Source organism: Solea senegalensis, linkage group LG15 (genome assembly GCF_019176455.1).
Source record: "Solea senegalensis isolate Sse05_10M linkage group LG15, IFAPA_SoseM_1, whole genome shotgun sequence".
Lineage (NCBI taxonomy): Eukaryota > Metazoa > Chordata > Actinopteri > Pleuronectiformes > Soleidae > Solea > Solea senegalensis.
Window position 1 is genome coordinate 7,038,832 of NC_058035.1, and position 17,716 is coordinate 7,056,547.

General features: G+C 40.2%; 2 protein-coding genes across 4 annotated transcripts; one reads left to right on the forward strand and one right to left on the reverse strand.

Moving 5' to 3' along the window:
* The first annotated feature begins 9,411 nt into the window (after nt 1–9,411).
* Nucleotides 9,412–12,576, forward strand: gsta.1 (glutathione S-transferase, alpha tandem duplicate 1). Of its 2 annotated transcripts, none has more exons than XM_044046302.1 (7): nt 9,412–9,496; nt 9,597–9,721; nt 10,133–10,184; nt 11,651–11,783; nt 11,895–12,030; nt 12,110–12,235; nt 12,328–12,576. In XM_044046302.1, exons 2-7 carry the CDS (start codon nt 9,635–9,637, stop codon nt 12,448–12,450), a joined length of 657 nt encoding a protein of 218 aa, XP_043902237.1. In that variant the 5' UTR covers nt 9,412–9,496; nt 9,597–9,634; the 3' UTR covers nt 12,451–12,576. The 2 variants fall into 2 exon arrangements, with proteins under 2 accessions (XP_043902237.1, XP_043902238.1); XM_044046303.1 differs by having other exon boundaries at nt 9,422–9,500.
* A 46-nt stretch (nt 12,577–12,622) lies between these two features.
* Nucleotides 12,623–15,846, reverse strand: tmem14a (transmembrane protein 14A). 2 transcript variants are annotated; one of them, XM_044046305.1, is made up of 5 exons: nt 15,788–15,846; nt 14,898–14,980; nt 13,956–14,057; nt 13,769–13,856; nt 12,623–13,669 (listed from the first exon to the last, which is right to left on the reverse strand). In XM_044046305.1, the coding sequence occupies exons 2-5, from the start codon at nt 14,971–14,973 to the stop codon at nt 13,627–13,629; spliced, it is 309 nt and encodes a 102-aa protein (XP_043902240.1). In that variant the 5' UTR covers nt 14,974–14,980; nt 15,788–15,846; the 3' UTR covers nt 12,623–13,626. The 2 variants fall into 2 exon arrangements, with proteins under 2 accessions (XP_043902240.1, XP_043902239.1); XM_044046304.1 differs by having other exon boundaries at nt 15,748–15,824.
* Between the last annotated feature and the right edge of the window lie 1,870 nt (nt 15,847–17,716).

A 17,716-nucleotide genomic window follows, 5' to 3' on the forward strand; every position in this document is an offset into this window, starting at 1 on the left:
ACCAAGTTACGAGTCGACTCAATTTACCTTGTTCTCTGTTGTGTGAAGAAGACCCAGCTCATAAAATCTTGACTGATTTAAAAATTGAGCAATTAAATAACTCAAACATCGATGCTGTTGGGTCATGCAGAGAGCTTGCGATCTTTTACAGACTGAAACAGGCTGGAAGTAGCAGTGTCTGTATTTTAGTGTGGTAATGCATCACATGCACAGTGTTTTGTCATGTATGGTCGAGGGTCAGTGGGGACGGGGGGGTTAAAGTCCATTTAAAAAAAATCTCGGTGACCATGTCCTGTTGGGCAGAGTGACGTAGCAGCCATTGAGGCATGTGTACAGTTTGGCAAGGTCCAGCATCTAACAAAAAATAAAATAAATAACAGTCAGCACACTTTAGTATAGTAAATATGGATTAAACATTGAGTACCATCTGAAAGAAAGTACCTGAAGACATCCTGTGGAAAAGGTCGGTACATCTTGGGCGAAGTCCTCGTCGTAGAAGGGTCGGTTCATCTTGGGCTAGGCCATCACCACAGCCATCCAGGATGGGACTTCTCCAGGTCGTGGTGTCCAACATGGAGTCCTCTGATCCGGGAATGTGCTGCAGCCTTCATCTCTTCAAAGCAAGGAAGAATTTGATAAGTCACAAGAAAAAAAGAAAAGTAAACAAATGACAAATCTTCAGGTAGCTCACCTGGTCAAGTGTGACAGTTCCTCACATCGAGTCAGAGGTCACCGACGGACGCCCTCCCTAACCTATACCTGCCTTTCCTGTCCTACACTGACACTTAAAAGCAATCTTTGCCAGCCAGCCATTTGAGATGATGCTAACCCCAATGTCTTGGTTGGCTACATGAAAAACTGTAAGTCTCCCAGTTGCCCAGACAAACGTTCCTTCTGATTCTGTAGCCTCGCCACAAAAAGGTCCTCTGCTGAAACCCTCATTTTGCTAAGCATGAAATCAATTCCACTTTCCTCTCTACAGATCTCATTTTCTCTCCCTGCAGCCTTTCAACAGCCATTGCTTTTGTAACATCTGCAAGAGGCAGCAGTTTCACAATTCAGAGCTTCTCGTGTGTTTAGCAAGACGTGGCACCAGAGTATTGACAAAGCAGACACCTGAAAATGCTTGACCATAATTTAAACAAATGCTTCACCATCTACAAGTGATGTGATTTACTCTACAAATCTGTCCTTTCCAATCCTTTGTTTCAGAGGAAGATACATGTATATCATGACAGGCCGAGTCACAAAATCAGATGGATCCTTGTCTGATTTTGGAAACTACACAGCCATGGTATGCCACTCAGTCAGGATCCGTGGTCAGATGTCCTCACACACAGAGAAGAAGGGGAAGGACCAAATGCCTTACCATGTTACGAGTCGACTCAACCTTGTTCTCTGTTGTGTGAAGAAGACCCAGCTCATAAAATCTTGACTGATTTAAAAATTGAGCAATTAAATAACTCAAACATCGATGCTGTGGGGTCATGCAGAGAGCTTACGATCTTTTGCATGGTTTCCCCAAACATTAAGAGGTCAGGTTACTGACCCCAAGAATGTCAAATTCAATGATTTTCTGTCCTAAACTGAACCATTTGGGTAAATTAGATCAAGCATTTAAAAGGTGTTTACATTGTTAGTAGTCTAATGACACTTCTTACTCAACACATGAAGACGCAGTGAATCAGGATACGGCTACCTTTAGCAGATGCAACAGCAGCAGTGGGTGGTGGAAGACTGCAGGGAGAAAAAAATTGATATGGAGACAAGTTGGAGGAATCATTTAATGCATAGCTCAACAAGAGTTAAAGCGGAGAGAAACTTTAGGGCAAGTCTACAAAAATCAGAGGAGAACTTCGCCAACACATCTAAGAGATACAGTTTCTCATGCAACCAACCAAGACATTGGGATTAAGCATCTTCCTAATGACTCTACAAGCTGCCTAAATTGTGAAATTTGAAAGAAAGTCATGGGTAATAACAGACTACAGACACCTGTTCGCTGAAATAGCTAGTGTATGGTGAGGTGTTAACCCTATGCTCTATCAAAAGTCCCACTTTGGGCAAGCCATAAAGTCTTATGCTTTCAACCAGCTGCCAGCTTTGCAAATAAAGAGGCAAAAGACCACTTGTGTTTACACGTTTACATGATCACTGTTAACCACAAAGCTCCAGACACCAAGTCAATCCAAGAAACAAATCAAATAACGAAAAATAAATTAAAAGGCTGCAGCTGCTCACTCCTGCTATAAGAGGGTACTTGCACAACAGTCTTTAACATGAAGCCAGATTCTGCCTGATTTCTGTCTGAATTCAGCCCATAGAATAAAGGTTTTATTTCAAGTTGTCGTATCGAAAGATAAAAACTTCAAACATTTGGCGCAACTTTCACTTAAATAATCTCAGTTGTCTCTCTGCCAGGTTTGTGTCCTCCTAAAGAAAAGAAACGCGCTCTAATCCTGCAACCTACAATCTAATTTCTGAAAGAAACTATGCAGGATAGCCCTGCATCCCTAAGGCAAGTAACGCATAGTTTTGCAGGGGAAGATAAAAATCCCCTGCTGGGAGGCCTCCCAACATGACGCGCAAAAAGACTATGAACACAAAAAGGTTCAACTCCTTTAGAGGGAAATAAACTTGGCAGAGTGAGATAAGTCAGCATTAATATTGAATTTGATTTCAGTTAGCGACTACAAAGGCTGATGGCAGTGCGTAAAGTTTAAGACTTAAATGGATATCAAAAGTGTGCCAACAAATGCCTAATTTAAAGTTTATCATAACATTATCCATGGGCTAATTTAAAGTTTATCATAACATTATCCATGGGCTGAATAACACCTACAATATAATGTGACTATACCATTTCAAAATAAGGTACCAGAATTTCCTGGAGAAATCAGACGCCTCAAGACTAATCAACGTTAAATTCATCCATTTAAGTTGAGACTAAAAAAGTGACTAAATCCGACACACTACACAGAAAGAACAAAGACCAGACACACAAGACAGACAGAGACCAGACAGACAGAAAGACACACAGGGAACACATGTAACACATGTCATGACGGCAGTCTTGGCATGTGTCAGTGTGTAAATAAAGGCCTTTGCACTCAGTAAAGCAAAATAAAAAAAATTACATTATTGTAATGCCATTGTGTCAGGCATTGTAAATGTCTAGATGCAAATTAACTTTATAAATTGAGTGGACATTGTGGATTTACCCACAAAGATCATGTGGCAAAGGCCTTTAATACTTACCTGAAAGGTAAAAATTTGACCTGTTTTTGAAAGAATTTGAATTTACTTGTCGTCTAATTGGTGTGCATCTTGCCAGTCTTGAAGCATGTATTTTGTGCACCTTTCTGGTGCAGTAAAGTCAATTGGAGTGTTAGTCTTGGTCCAAAGATCAGATTAACGTCAGTCCAAGTCCACACGTCCACACACATCCGTACACGCACACACACACGTCCGTACACACACACACACACACACACACACACACACACACACGTCCATACACACACACGCGCCCGTACAGGCACACGTGCACGCGCACGCACACACACACACACAGTAGGGAAAAACAGATCAGAAATGTATAGACTGGCATAAACACCAAGTACAGTCATGACACAGAAGCCATGAAGAATCAAGATTCAGGTCAGAGCAGGTATAGTAATGGCACGGCGGCCAAGCAAGAAAGAAAGACTGCACTACCCATTTGAAATTTTACCATAACTAAAACGCAATCTAATTAGGATGGACATGCAGTGATGTCGGTGCTCCTCTTGACTGATGCTAGAAGGAAAGTACAGGTTAGTTTACTTACTGTGCATGGACGCGGAAGGCACCCATGTTTGCCTATGTAAAATGACTATACGCGCAAGGCCAGACGTACAATGACACAAGTAGGCTACGAAGGCGCGGGCACAGTTAGCGATCATGGCCTACTTGCATTAAGGCACGTATGGCCATACAAAGGCAATGGCACAGCTGCCATCCAAAGCCAGGTACTGTAGATCACCAGGATCTATTTTAACGTGCTAGGGCTAATGGTAGATTAATGGCCAAGATGGAAAAGAGAGAGAGAAAAAAAAAAGGCAGCCAAGAAGTCTAAGCCTTGTTCACAGACCATCTTAACTATTCAATCCAGGCATCTCCGTCACACACAACCCATTAATTCAGAGAGACCAGATACAAGGACCAGATTTCAGACCACCCAATAAAGTGGACAGGAACATACAAAACCAACCTGTGGCAAATGCTCCATGTACAACCCTCAGCTATTTGACAGATGGAAAGCAGGAGAATAGAAAGAACGTGGCCATGTTGGATAATGCAGAGAGATGTAGGCACGGCGGCCAAGAAAGAGTGGGGACACGGCGGCCCCCCAGAATTAAATCATGAAACCTACTATTTGACGATATTCATGAAGATCAATCTGGGGGAAAAACAAACAAACAAAAAAATGTTAGAGTCCAGTCTCCAGCCTTGACAATGTTCTCGTTCATACCATTACAGGTGTAAAATAACTAGCTAAGGTGTTCTACAATGTGTTTGTTAGAGGTACAGACATGGTTCACCCAGCCTGAGATATAAACACTCACTTTCAGTGAAAACATTGCTGCCAGCACAAATTCTATTCTTCCAGTGAAATTAACATAATCACAAGTGATGTAGAATAAAGTTAAGATTTAAGGAATGCCTTTTAAGTTCAAGAATAGAAATGTCAGTACCTCATACAGACACACTCTTATATTTATAAAAGTAAATTATACAGTACATGTGTGATTAAATTAATATGATATATTGCCATCAGTTCAATACATTATGAAAATTAGCCACAACATTTTCAATGATGTAGTAAATTATCTCTAAAGGTGTCACTCACCATCTTTTGACAGCCTCAGGCTTTTGTATATGGCGGGTCCGACCAGGTCTCCGTGAGCAGGAAGCAGGTTGTTCCTTTAAAAAAAAAAAATTTGTATTTTAATGACTATATTAAAAGTTTAGAATTATAAAAGACATGAATCTGTTTTTAAATATTTAACATAAAAACAAATAAGTCTTTCCAGTGAAAAACTCAATAGTAATGACCATGTGTGGAACAGTGAGTTAACATAGCACAGCAGCCATTTTAACTTGTTTTTAGTCTTGTTTTGTCTATTTTGATAGACAATGTTAGAGTTTCAGATTTTTTTTTCCTTTTTTTTGTTAAATGTGAACATATCTTTGCTCTATTTAAGCAATCATTGAAACCAAATAATTTAAGAATATAACTGAATTTAGAAACAGTGACCAACATCTAATATTTTATGGACCAAATTAAATAAATACCAAAATAAATCACAGGTTAATGAAAATAGAAATTAGTTGCAGCCCCATTCAAACCAATGATTTAACTGCTGTAACCTGACAAAATGGCTGCCAATTCAGATTAAGCCAAAATTTAGCTATATAATTATCATTAATATGTTATATTACATAAATTAACCTTAAAATGAAGCACAGCTAAGGCAGAATTATGAGCAGCCTATCAGCAAACAGAGTCACCATGAAGATAACTTGACAAAAGTTACTCACCATTCTGGACTGGCCACCAATCTGGACCAGGTCGAACACGCCATCCTGGAGCGCCTTGCAGGAGCTGATGCACGCGGCAACCTTTTCGGCGTCTGACGTCACGCCGCGGTAGTTTACTTCATTTTCTCTTCTCTTTTTAAAGTTCCTTCGTTCTTTTTTGAGGTTGTATGGCGGTTGGTGCATTACCGCCACAAATTCCCTCCTCCCGGGACAGTTTCAGTAGTTAAGCGGCGACACTTTTTTCGCGTCTTTTTTTTCGTTCCACGGCTCGTGTAGCTTCTCTTCAAAGTAACATCACGGAAGTGTTCGCTGGAGGTGGATTATATAACAAGGAGGAGGAGGGGGAAGCAATCAGCGGTCATCAGCTGATTGAAAAACACCTGCGTGAAGACGAGCAGGTGTGTGGCGTGTTCTTTTTCGATTTGGTGCATTACCGCCACCATCTGGTATGGAGTGTGGATCGAAATGATGATCGAACTCACATGTGTCAAACTGGTGGCCCTCCAATCGATTACATGCAATTTAAGCTGTTTTAATCACATTTATGCTCGTCATTATTTGCTAAAATTTCAATTTAATTCTCAGTTTTTGTGCATCATAAATATATTTTTATTGTGAATAATTTTATATCAAAACAAGCACTTTTACTTTGAAATTCTAATTGCAAAGTAAAGTAAGTAAGTAAAAGTCTAATATCATAATGAATATCTTATATTGTCCACTGGCTATAAATAGTTTTTTTTTCCACTTTTTTTCCTGTCAGCCCCCGCTTGACCAGACTAGATGCTCATTGGCAACTCATTGGCCCCCAGGCCATTTGAGTTTGACACCCCTGATCTAACTGAACCATTATTTAAAAGTAAAAGTAATAAAATAAATAATAATTGTATATATACATACAGATATACATACCATAAAACACAAAAAACAGCAACCTTTATATGCATACATATACATACATACACCTATATTCATACACACACATCCTATATCCTCCCAATCAACTTTGTGGTTTTAAGAAACTGAAGTAATATCTTGTAACACTCACTCCAGCTCTTCCACAATACATCTACCAACTCCAATTCCTCATCAATGTCTCTCAACTTTTTAATCATTACTTCTCTCTCCCTTTATTTCTGACATTGTGTTACAACATGATGAATGGATTCCTCCTGCCCAGAGTGATCACATCTGTCCCTATTGTGTTTATTGATGAGAAATAATGTCTTGTTCAAGCCTGTGTGGCCAAATCTGATCCTTGATATTATATTTTCCTCTTTCCTGCTTCTTTCTGTGTGTCTAGCCGCTCCCACTTTTCTTTGGATACTGTAAAACTCTCCCATTGTTTTTCCATCTCTCCTTTATTTTTTGTTTAATGATGCTGTTCAATTCTGTTTTGCTTAATTTTATTGCTAAATCTTTTTATTTTAACTTGTAATTGAGAATGTGGTTTAAATATTGTTTGAATTAGAGTGGAATTTCTGTAATGCATTAACTGGCAATATGTGTGTGTGTGTGTGGTGGCTTTGTATATGAGGTGTGCGTCGTTCATGTAATGAGTCGTGCATTGTTGTTTTTGTTGTCACGTTGTTTTTTTCGATCTTCGGTATTTGATATTGGGAGATTTTGAACGCCGCCATTTGGTGGTGCTATTGATATGATAATATATAACATCAGATTGGCATTGTTTGTGTGATGGCATTATCCATCTGCAATGTTAGGTCAAAGGTGCTGTGGTCCCCTCTCTCACTTGCTACTGTGTTTTTGTTCTGAGGGTATGAGAGTAATGTGTGGCATTTCTGGATTGCATTATAAGATTCACCTGCATGACCCATGTCCGTTCCTTTTGGTGAGGTTTTACAACAGCACACAGTTCTCATAACATTTAAGTGATCAATAAAGTTTAATTGAATTGAAAAAAAATCACTTGTCGCCCTCTATTGTCCCACACGTAATCAAGCACGCGCCATCGAGAGGACTGGACAGGTGATGACATGGCATGATGGCGAGCGAGAGTGGAAGATAAGTTTCTCCTAATGTGGAGGTATTCACATTATTTTCAACTGGAGAGCAGAGGTAAAAACAACATTTCAGTAACTTGTAGACTGTGTCCAAGTTCAAAAATACTTTCTACGGCGAGCAACAGCAACAGCAATCTGCTGAAGCACCTGGAGAAGCGGGATGCTTCGACAAAGTTAGTTAGGTCATCTTCTGTTGGGTTTAACATACATGAACGAAACTTGGTACACACGTTCATTAGGTGGGGACGGTCAAAAAAGTCGATGATTGATGATGGGCCATTGCTGGAGATGTCTATGCAAAAACTGTCAAGTTTGAAAACATCGCCTCCTGGCGGTGGCAGAAAATAAACGTTAAAAAAGTTCCTTTATGATTTCGGGAATAACTTTTACAGAGATTATCGTATCAACTTCAAAATTGGTGGAAAGACTCAACATGGTAGATAGTGTATACTGAATATGATGGCACAACGTTTAACGGTGTTGCCATGGCAACAATACAAAGTCGGATTTCTGTAACAAAAAAAACTGTCACAACTTTGCGAATCCTGGTCCGATCTGAACCAAACTTGCTAGGATTGATGATAGTCCAACCCAGAAGACGTCTGTATGAAAATATTCAATTTCGAATACAGCACCCCCTCGTGATGACAGACAATATGAACAATATGAACTGAAAACAAACATGTTGCAGAAAACGGTACATTTTTTTACAACAATGCCTCCTGGTGGTGGCAGAAAATACAAAAAAAACAAACTGTTACAAATTTGCCAATCCTTGTCTGATCTGAACCACACCTGCTAGGATTGATGATAGTCTGTCCCTGAAGCCGCCAATGTGAAAATATTCCATTTTAAAAACAAACAGGAAAGCCCTCTAACACACAGGGACGCAACTGAAAATAACTAGGACTGAAAATAACTAGTGAATGAACAGGAGATGAGCTAGAGGTGTGCGTGTCGATGTGGCTCAAGCTCAAACCTGTTCAGAACCACTTGCGGTAATAATAGTTATTATTATTATTGTTCTGCCAAATGAATCATGTTTTTGTTTTTCCCATGCCCCCAAACTGGGAGTTATGAAGAACCTTATGAACAGGCTAGAAAAGACTGCTGGAAATGTTCAATTATCATTATCATTATCCTATCCTATTATCTTACTTAATGTATCGTACTTATAACATATGTTGAAAAGGAAGGCAGACTGCCACGTGCAGCGCCTCAATTGGATGTGTCTGAAGCTTGGAGCTTGACTTCCCTACGTTTCTCCTACAAATGGGCCTTGAGCTTGTTTGGAGGTTCTAGCAGGGGAGCGCAGCTACTGGTATACCGATGAATGGTCGTCCGCCGGGGGGACCTCGTCCTCTTCCACCGAGCGCGGAGCTTCGGGAGGGACACACACGGATCGTTGAGGGAGGAAGGGGACACCCGCCTAGCCAGCCAGATCAGCCGAATCAACCCTAGCGATCAATGGGGTGACAGATGTCGCAGCCAGATCGCCCTCACATCCAACTTCTTAGAGCATGCCACGGTTGTATTTATAACAGGAAGCTGGCCAAGGACTTGCTATCACGGTGTCGCCTTCCTTGACATGGTGATTTTAAACATCACTTACTCACTTGGGAAATAGACTCACTGCTAACTACTAATATTTAGTTTCTCACATTAAACCCTAAACATAATTGCCGATTGGGTTTATTTCTATGTAGGAACAAAAAAAATACATAGCCTATTTCCCAAGGTGCTTAGCGGTAATATGTTAAAAAGGCATGTTGCTATTGGCCGGAGCTCACCAATCACAGCCTCTTGGCATTTTTTTCTCTCTCAAACCATGACAATTATATAAGGGCTTTTCAGCGAGTTTTTCACTCCGCTTCGTCCTCGTTTGAGTATAAGTACGTAAGTCTGCACCGTTTGCCACCCCAATAGCAGTTTTATTTCATTCAGTGTCGTATTCATGTTTTCCCTAAACCTCTGTGCGTCTTATTTTTGCAGGTTCACGTTCCCACACACACACAACACTGACTGTGACCATGGGTGAAAAAGTTGTTCTTACCTACTTCAATGGCAGAGGGAGAATGGAGTCGATTCGCTGGCTTTTGGCAGTCGCAGGAGTTGAGGTATTGTGCATAAGAGTGGTCAAGTTAGGGTTGGGCATTTCGATGTGATGGTTAAGGGACTAGAGAATGCATTATGTCTGAGTGCCAGTCTTGTATTATGTACCGTTTGAGTTATAGTACATATATCTTAAAATGACTTTGGTCGAAGTGAAGTCACTTTTTATAATATTACTAAGTAAAAGTCTTAGTAAAAGTATATGCCGTTTACTGTACTGTAATTTACTGTAGTGTAAAGCAGCTCAAGCCACCTGACAAGTAATTACAGCTTTCCCCTTTTCATTTGAACTATTTTGCATTGATTTTGATTAAACATGATAATTATGTTGATAATAATGATGAAGTGCTGATGTTCTGGGAAAATAAAATAATTGAAATGTGACCCACGTCTGTTTTGCAATTTCACGCACACAGTTCGAGGAGGTGCTCCTGACCACCAGGGAGCAGTATGAGAAACTCCTCACAGGTCAGTTCCTTTCAACAACTCGTTTAATGATTAAAAACTAATCTCTGGGATTAAACCATTTTCTGTGCTGTAACCGAGTGAGTCTTTACCACCTGAAAACATCATTCAGTCATTTCCAGCTTCTTGTCTAATGATGGTTTCAAGGCATTCGGGGAGTCATAAAGTAAAATAGATTGATTTAAACACAGAATAGCTTCAGATAAGAGTATACTACTGTTTCAATCAGTATAGGATACCTTAACTGGGGCGCTAATTAGAATCAGAAATGAAGGGTAATTTCAGTTTGGACAAACCAGTGATTATTCCGTTTTAGTGTCAAAACAATTCTATAATTGTTTAGTCCTCACTCCTAGTCCTCAACTTCTTTTGCCAAATAATTCTGGTCTTTTGGCTCAACAACCCTTTTGGCAGCTCAGCTCACACTGTGGAGTCCAAAGTTCACAGAGAGTTGAGCTGAAGTCAAAGTACCTAAGTGTTTTAGAACTCATTAACAGTGTCTAATTTAACCCGGCAGCTGCTTTTATTTGTATGTGAGACTGCGCTCCTGTCTAACCCTGACCCTCATCCTCATCAACTTGTTCTTAACTATGAAACATAGGTTTTAAACAAGTTGTAGTTTTTTGAATGCTCGTGTTAAAGGAGACTTAACTGGACAGAATTCAGCACTGCATCAAAAACATGGCTGCGAGAACACTGTGTCATCTGTGAAAAGTGTGTGCTGCATGTTTTAGCATCTGATAGCCTTTGTTCTTCAAACAGTGCTGTTTTCCACTTAAATTTTTCGATATTGTGGGACAAAGGAAGGAGGCACAAAGTATAGCAGTTACTTCATGGTTATGCTAGAAAGTACATAGTGTAAAGACCAAGGAAGCATTTTTCTCACAAACCATTCCTTAAAACACAAAGGAGAGAGAAAGGAGCAGTGAAGCTGGAAGGTTTAGTAAAAAAGGTTCATCACTGACTTTTGCCTGGTTTGATGCCAACTGGGTTGTTGTTCAAGCTCTGGACTGTTGGTAAATTGAAGTAGGCGGCAAAGGGATTTCTTTATTTTGTGCATAAATGGAGTCAAGTGACTCATCAGGTGCTCCTTTATCTTTGACTGAGGCTAAGAATTTGTCGAGTCAGCTCATGCAAAGAAAGGCTGGCTGGCTCTGTTGAAAGAGGCTTTTCAGTACAGCCGTTTGTACATTTACAAACAAGAACAGAGACAGAGGTACTATTATAATCTGCAGACTTCAAATGGTAAGACCTGAAAGGGAGAAGTGACACACACATACATTCCAAGAAAGGATTAATGTATAGATTTGTTCAGTGGAAAGTCTGGATCTCGATTTGTGTGCGAAGTAAGCTGAGGGGGCAGCCACTCCTTGCGCTCTTTTGTCCGTTCTATTGTGTGAAACTAGTCTGTGCAGAAGGGCGGATTTGTATTTCAACCTCACCCTGCCTTGCATGTGTTGCCTTCGCAGATGGAGACCTCATGTTTCAGCAGGTTCCACTTGTGGAGATTGACAACATGAAGCTGGTCCAGACCAAGGCGATCATGAATTACATCGCAGAGAAGTACAATCTCAATGGAAAAGATCTCAAAAACCGTGCCATGTACGACCCAGTCATTAAACAGTGCAACGATAGGACCATCTACTGTATCATATTATTATTATTATTATTGTTCATTTTTTCTGATGTATGTGTGTGGATGCTTTGCCTCAGGATTAACATGTACACAGAAGGATTGATGGATCTCATGGAGATGATTATGGTGTTGCCCTTTATTCCCGATCCAAAACCGAAAGTGGACAATATTCAAACAAAAGCAAAAGAGCGCTTTCTCCCCGTGTTTGAAAAGGTACCACCATACACCCAAGTTTAGCCCATTCATATGTGATTGTTTGTTATAAATGAGATGTCTTTGACAAACTCCCCAGGCTCTGTGTGGGCCCATTTACCTAGTGGGAGGAGAACTAAGCCGAGCAGATGTGCACCTACTAGAATGCAGCCTGATGCTGGAGGAGAAGCTTCCAGGCATCCTCAGCGAGTTTCCTAACATCAAGGTAAATGTGACAGTGTTGTTGACATATGACTGTAAAAAAAAGAAATAAAAGAAAATACACCCTAACACTTTCTGAATGCTGCTGTGTTGAAGTCTTTTCAGGGCAGGATGACACAGAATCTCGCCATCAAAAAGTTTCTGGAGCCAGGGAGCAAGAGGAAGCCACAGCCAGACGACGTCTATGTGAAACAAGTGAAGGAGGTGCTACAGTTTTAACTTGCACTGTAATTAACGAGCTCTGTAAAAGATCTCCTCACACGTTCAAGACCACTGTCAACATGTATGTCAACATATACATGTAGACTGAATAAAATAAAACATTTTCATTCTGTGTCGAACCTACAATGATCATTTCTCTGACTCACTTGGTACAAGAAAAGAAGAATCATTAAGAGAATCACACCTTTTAATTTGGTTTTTACTTATTACAAAAACATATTCCCTCAGCGATATTTTGATATTTTTAAAGCCTGCAGTGAAAAACTGATGTAGTGTGTAAAGTAAACCTCACTGGTGCAATGCAAATCTTAAAAAAAACAAAATATGACAATAACATGAACAAATAAAAGCAAATCACAAGCTCATTAACAAAAACATTTGAGCTATACATGATTAAAAAAATACTGCAATTAGAGTTCATCCATATCTGTTTAACACCCACTGGAAGAACCTTGTACAGTATATACAAGGTTCTTCTTCTATGGGGTTTGCCAGCAGCTGGCATCAATGACACTGCAATACTGCCATCTCGAAAACTCCTACACTCTACTGGTCACACATTAAAATACAGAACTAGTTTTAATGTTTTGGCAGACTGGTGTATTTTTGACTTTGTTTAGCCATTAACAAAAATAAAAAAGACACTTGTTCAAATGCTTGTTAATGAAAATATCTTATCAGCCGATCAGTGGAAGTGGCAGAAGTACAGAATTACAGTACTGTGCAAAAGTCCACCATTAAAGCTCTGTTGTTGTAGTAATGTTATCATGACTGTACAGTAAAACTCTTTCTCAAACCCTTTATTAGAACACATCCAGAAAAAAAAGAGGAAACATGTTTGCAGTGTTTAAACAATATTCAGAAAACGACCCTGGCTTTTTTAAACCTGGAGTCAAACCATAATTAACGTTGTGGGTTATATGCCCCATTTCAAAGGTCTATTCAACACATGTTGTGTGAGTTAAACATTGACAAGTTGCTCATAAATAAGACCAGCTTTCAGTCACATCTAAATTCCAACCATTACAGAATTTGACAAGACAAGATAAAAACTACACACTGACTCTAAACATACAACAGACTTTGATTTAGTGTGTTAAATTGGAATGATTTGATTTCCTTTAGAACTGACTGAGCTTGTCTTCTCTTAGTTCCTCAATGTCGTTTCTGCGGTCACACCATGATCAGGAGCAAAAGTCGAAACACCATCAACAAACTGTGAGAAAGAGACACAGAGTGACGCATTAATGACAGAGAGCGTTGGTCATCGAGTTGCTCAATAACCTCCTTCATGTTGTGCAACTGTGACCCTTACCTCAGCCCTGACATTAGGCCGGCAGGGAGGATTTTTCCAGATTTCTTGTATCTTGTTCCCATCACTAAAGCGAGGACTCCAGCAGAAACTGAAAGACAAGACCATTAGGTGATACTGGCAGGACATTTGTTACCAGTTTTGTGGTAAATAAAAACAAAAATCAACACATCAGAAGGATCACACTTACGCAATGACACCTTAATGTCCTTTGGGTCATTCGAGGTGTTAAAGGCCCCATATGCTGATAATGAACCAAAGACCAAACCAGCCACCAGGGACATCACGCTGCCTGCAGTCAAACATGAGACACAATGATTTTGGTTGAGGATTTTTTCCACAGAAATGACAAGAAACTCTTCAGATCATCATGTCAGCAGGAGGTGCTCCATCAATTTTCAGTCATAGCTTTAAATTGCTGTGTCTCATAGTGACCAGAGAGGCCAATTCATGCCCTTTTTAACAAAATATTCGATATATGAAGTCATGGACTAAAAGAAAATATAGACTGCAAACAAAGAAATGGACATATCCTTTTCTCCTCAAGCCAACCAGGAAATAACAATACACTAAAAAGCCACAAGGGGGCGACTCAGCTGGCTGGAGTCTATGGCAAAATGATCCTACTTTATTTATTTATTTATTACGTCAGCAAATCTTTTTTTTTATTATTGAAAAAATGGTGATTATGTGATTTTATACTGTACTTTGTATGTCTTCAGTAGATTTGTATGTACATTTTATTATTTTTACATGAGTGAATTTGTTTATTCCATGCCCTAACCTTGATGTACTGCTGCCTGTCTTGGCCAGGACACTCTTGCAAAAAAGATGATTAACTCTCAATGAGTTTTATTCCTGGTTAAATAAAATAAAACAAGATGTTGATTGGGTGGTTTCCATGTTCTTTCTGTGTGTGCGTGGGTTTCCCCAGGTTTCCTCCCACAGTCCAAAAACATGCAGATTTGCAAATAAGAAACTCTAAATTGACTGTAGGTGTGAGTGTGAGAGTGGATGGTTGTTTGTCTCTTTGTGGCCCTGTGATGGACTGGCGACGCGTCCAGGATGTACCCCACCTTTTGTCCCCGTGTCACTCAACTGCTAAAAAAAATATTAAGTGTGAGCCTTTGACCTTTCCTCTTGTATCCCATGAAGCCTCCAAAGGCGATAACCGCCGCATAGCTGAATCCAATCCAGTCCACTGCCATCACAGAACTGTACGCAGAAACACAGAAGAGTGTCAGGTATCCAACTTTTAAACATTAAACATTGAGATAATTATGTAGAAATTGTTATCGGTCAGAATCGGTGGATTGGATACTGGACAAATGAAAATGCTAAAATCCAATAAAATCCAAAAATCCTATATATCACATGTTTTACTGTGTAAAACTGTTCAGAAAAAGCAGAAGCATTTTAGGTGAGTCATGTTTGGGCTGTTTATTTCTTCTTTCTGAGAGAACAATATTTGTTACACATTTGTGAGAATTGTGTCTTTGAAATGTGTTGTTAACAGCTTCATACGTTCATAAATGGTGTAAAATTACTTTATCACACTACTATCAGCATCTGTAGATACTCCTGTCTGTGATATCGGTATTGTACATAAAAAAGTGGTATCGTCCCATCATAAAACAAGACATTAGATAATAATATATAAGTAAATAACATTCTATTTACCACTATAATTTTGAATATAAGAATCACAATTTAGTGCATCTAGTTGCAAATTTCTCCTGCTGTGGGTCACTAACGAGTGTAATTCTTCATTTATCTACTTGCAGGAAGCTTGAACGGCCGCTGGATGTCGCTGTAATAATGAGGGGGAAAAACTCAGGAAGTCTACAGACAAATACGTATCCTCGCATGTATTTGATAAAATAGAGACATTACCTCTATTTTACGGCATGTAACCCATGTATTGTGAATGCTGCTGTGGTTATATATGTGTGTAATTAGTCTAGGTGTATGTATGTTGTTACCTTGAGTCCAAAATATAAGGGTAGAACTCGCGAGCGTTACCTTCAATCTATCACTGAACTTCCTGGTTACCGCCCTCAGAACCCGAACGCGCATGTGCAGTTTAACCGCGCTGCGTTCACTGACCGACGATAACGTGGGGAAGTGGAGCTAACTCCCGTAACGAATAATGTCAATTAGCAACTCGATCACTTGCAAATAAGCGTTTTAAGTAAATATCTGTGTCATATTGGTTGTTTTTGCAATATACCGTACGTAAAATGTCACTGAAAACACTAGCTGTTGTTGAGGGCACGAGGAAAAAACAGATTTTATCCACATTAAATATACACCTGCTTGCACATTAAGGATTTATTCGCCGTTTACTTGCCGTGAGATATCATTTTTGTATTGATGTGAATTAGCTATATAAACCTTGCAGCAAGACCATTTTTACCCATGTACATGATTACATGTACTCACATGTATGTAAAAGTGGAGTTAGTCTCGCCTTCCAAACCGCCCACTCCCCCCACACCAGACTCCAGTCAATTAGCGTTTTAAGATCACAGGGACAGAGGAGCTGCTGTGTTTCTGTTGCCTTAGTTGATAAGTATATGTGGTGTAAGTAAATCCGAGTTGCAAAAATAACACATTTGAATTTAATGAAGGGGGAAACAACTCCCGTGAGCTGTGATGTAAAATCGTATGGGGAGTTGCCCACTCCCCGTTTGCAAAGCGAGACTAACTTAATTTTTTACATACATCATCAAAGCATCAAAGGACTGGTTGAGAATCGTCAGCTACAGAAACCTGCACCAGTCTCAGTTTTTGATTCCATTTACCATTCTTCCCACTGAATAGTGACTGTCAGCTGCATTTACCAACGTTTTGACTGAACACGTCAACGCAGCATGGACTCAAGCAACCAAGACCTCCTTGAAGAAAACACCAACCTGAGGAGGCAACTTCATCAGCAGGGGGAAGAAATCCAACTCCTCCAGAACTGTCTCCAGACAGTTATTAATGAAGAATACTGACTGCTGTGCACCGAGGACAGCACATTGTGTCAGGTATCTGATGCATGAAGAAACCCTCCGATGTCAGCAGAGTATGGAAGCCTGCATCCTGTCTCTGGAGGAGCACTGTCAGATGCAGAATGAGCAACTCAACCAATTAAAGCTGAGGCCAACACTAAGCTCAAAGAGACCTCAGACAAAGTGATTATCCTGGAGAGGATGTTGCTGCAAAGGGACATGAAAATTGTCCACCTAGTGAGGGCTTTGACGGCTGAGACACAGTTGTATGAAGAGATGATGGGTGACTTGCAGCAAAGAGAGGAAAGGTGGAGGAGGAAGTACGCCGCCTTGGACTTCAAAATCAGGGAGAAAAAGAGGAGACAACGAGAGAGGGAATAGGCCTTTGCCTTTTTGAACCAAGTGGTCCCCTCATTAGAAGGGGAGGAGAGCTGTGTGAAGAAAAGGAGCCGTTCGGACTGGAACATGGAGGGTGAGGGTGACCAGGTTGTTGGATTGAGTGAGGTTTCCCTCCAGTCACCACCACATGTTCCCTTTTACATTTAACAGTTGCACAGGTGTGACTGCTCCTTACCCAACCCACCTTCCACCCTGACCTTCTTCATCCACCCCTCCTTTGACCCCTGACCTTCTTCATCCCTCCAACGTCCAACCTCTCTTCTACCTCAGCCCCAGCTGCTGTAACTCCCCCAAGCTTTCGAACTAAGTGAACAAAAATACAGCAGCAACAAATGGGAGAAAGTGTTGATTGTGCAGTTGTTGGAGAAACTGCAGTAGCTTACTTTACTGAAAAATACAGTTATATGTTTGCCAAACTTTTTATTGTTGTGAGCCTTGACAATCAAATCCTGGTACTTGGCTTTCTTCATTTGGTGACCTACGAGGGCTCCCCAAGAGTTTGCCCATTAACTATTGTCATAGTTGTACACATGTATCATCCAGATCAGTGAGTTGT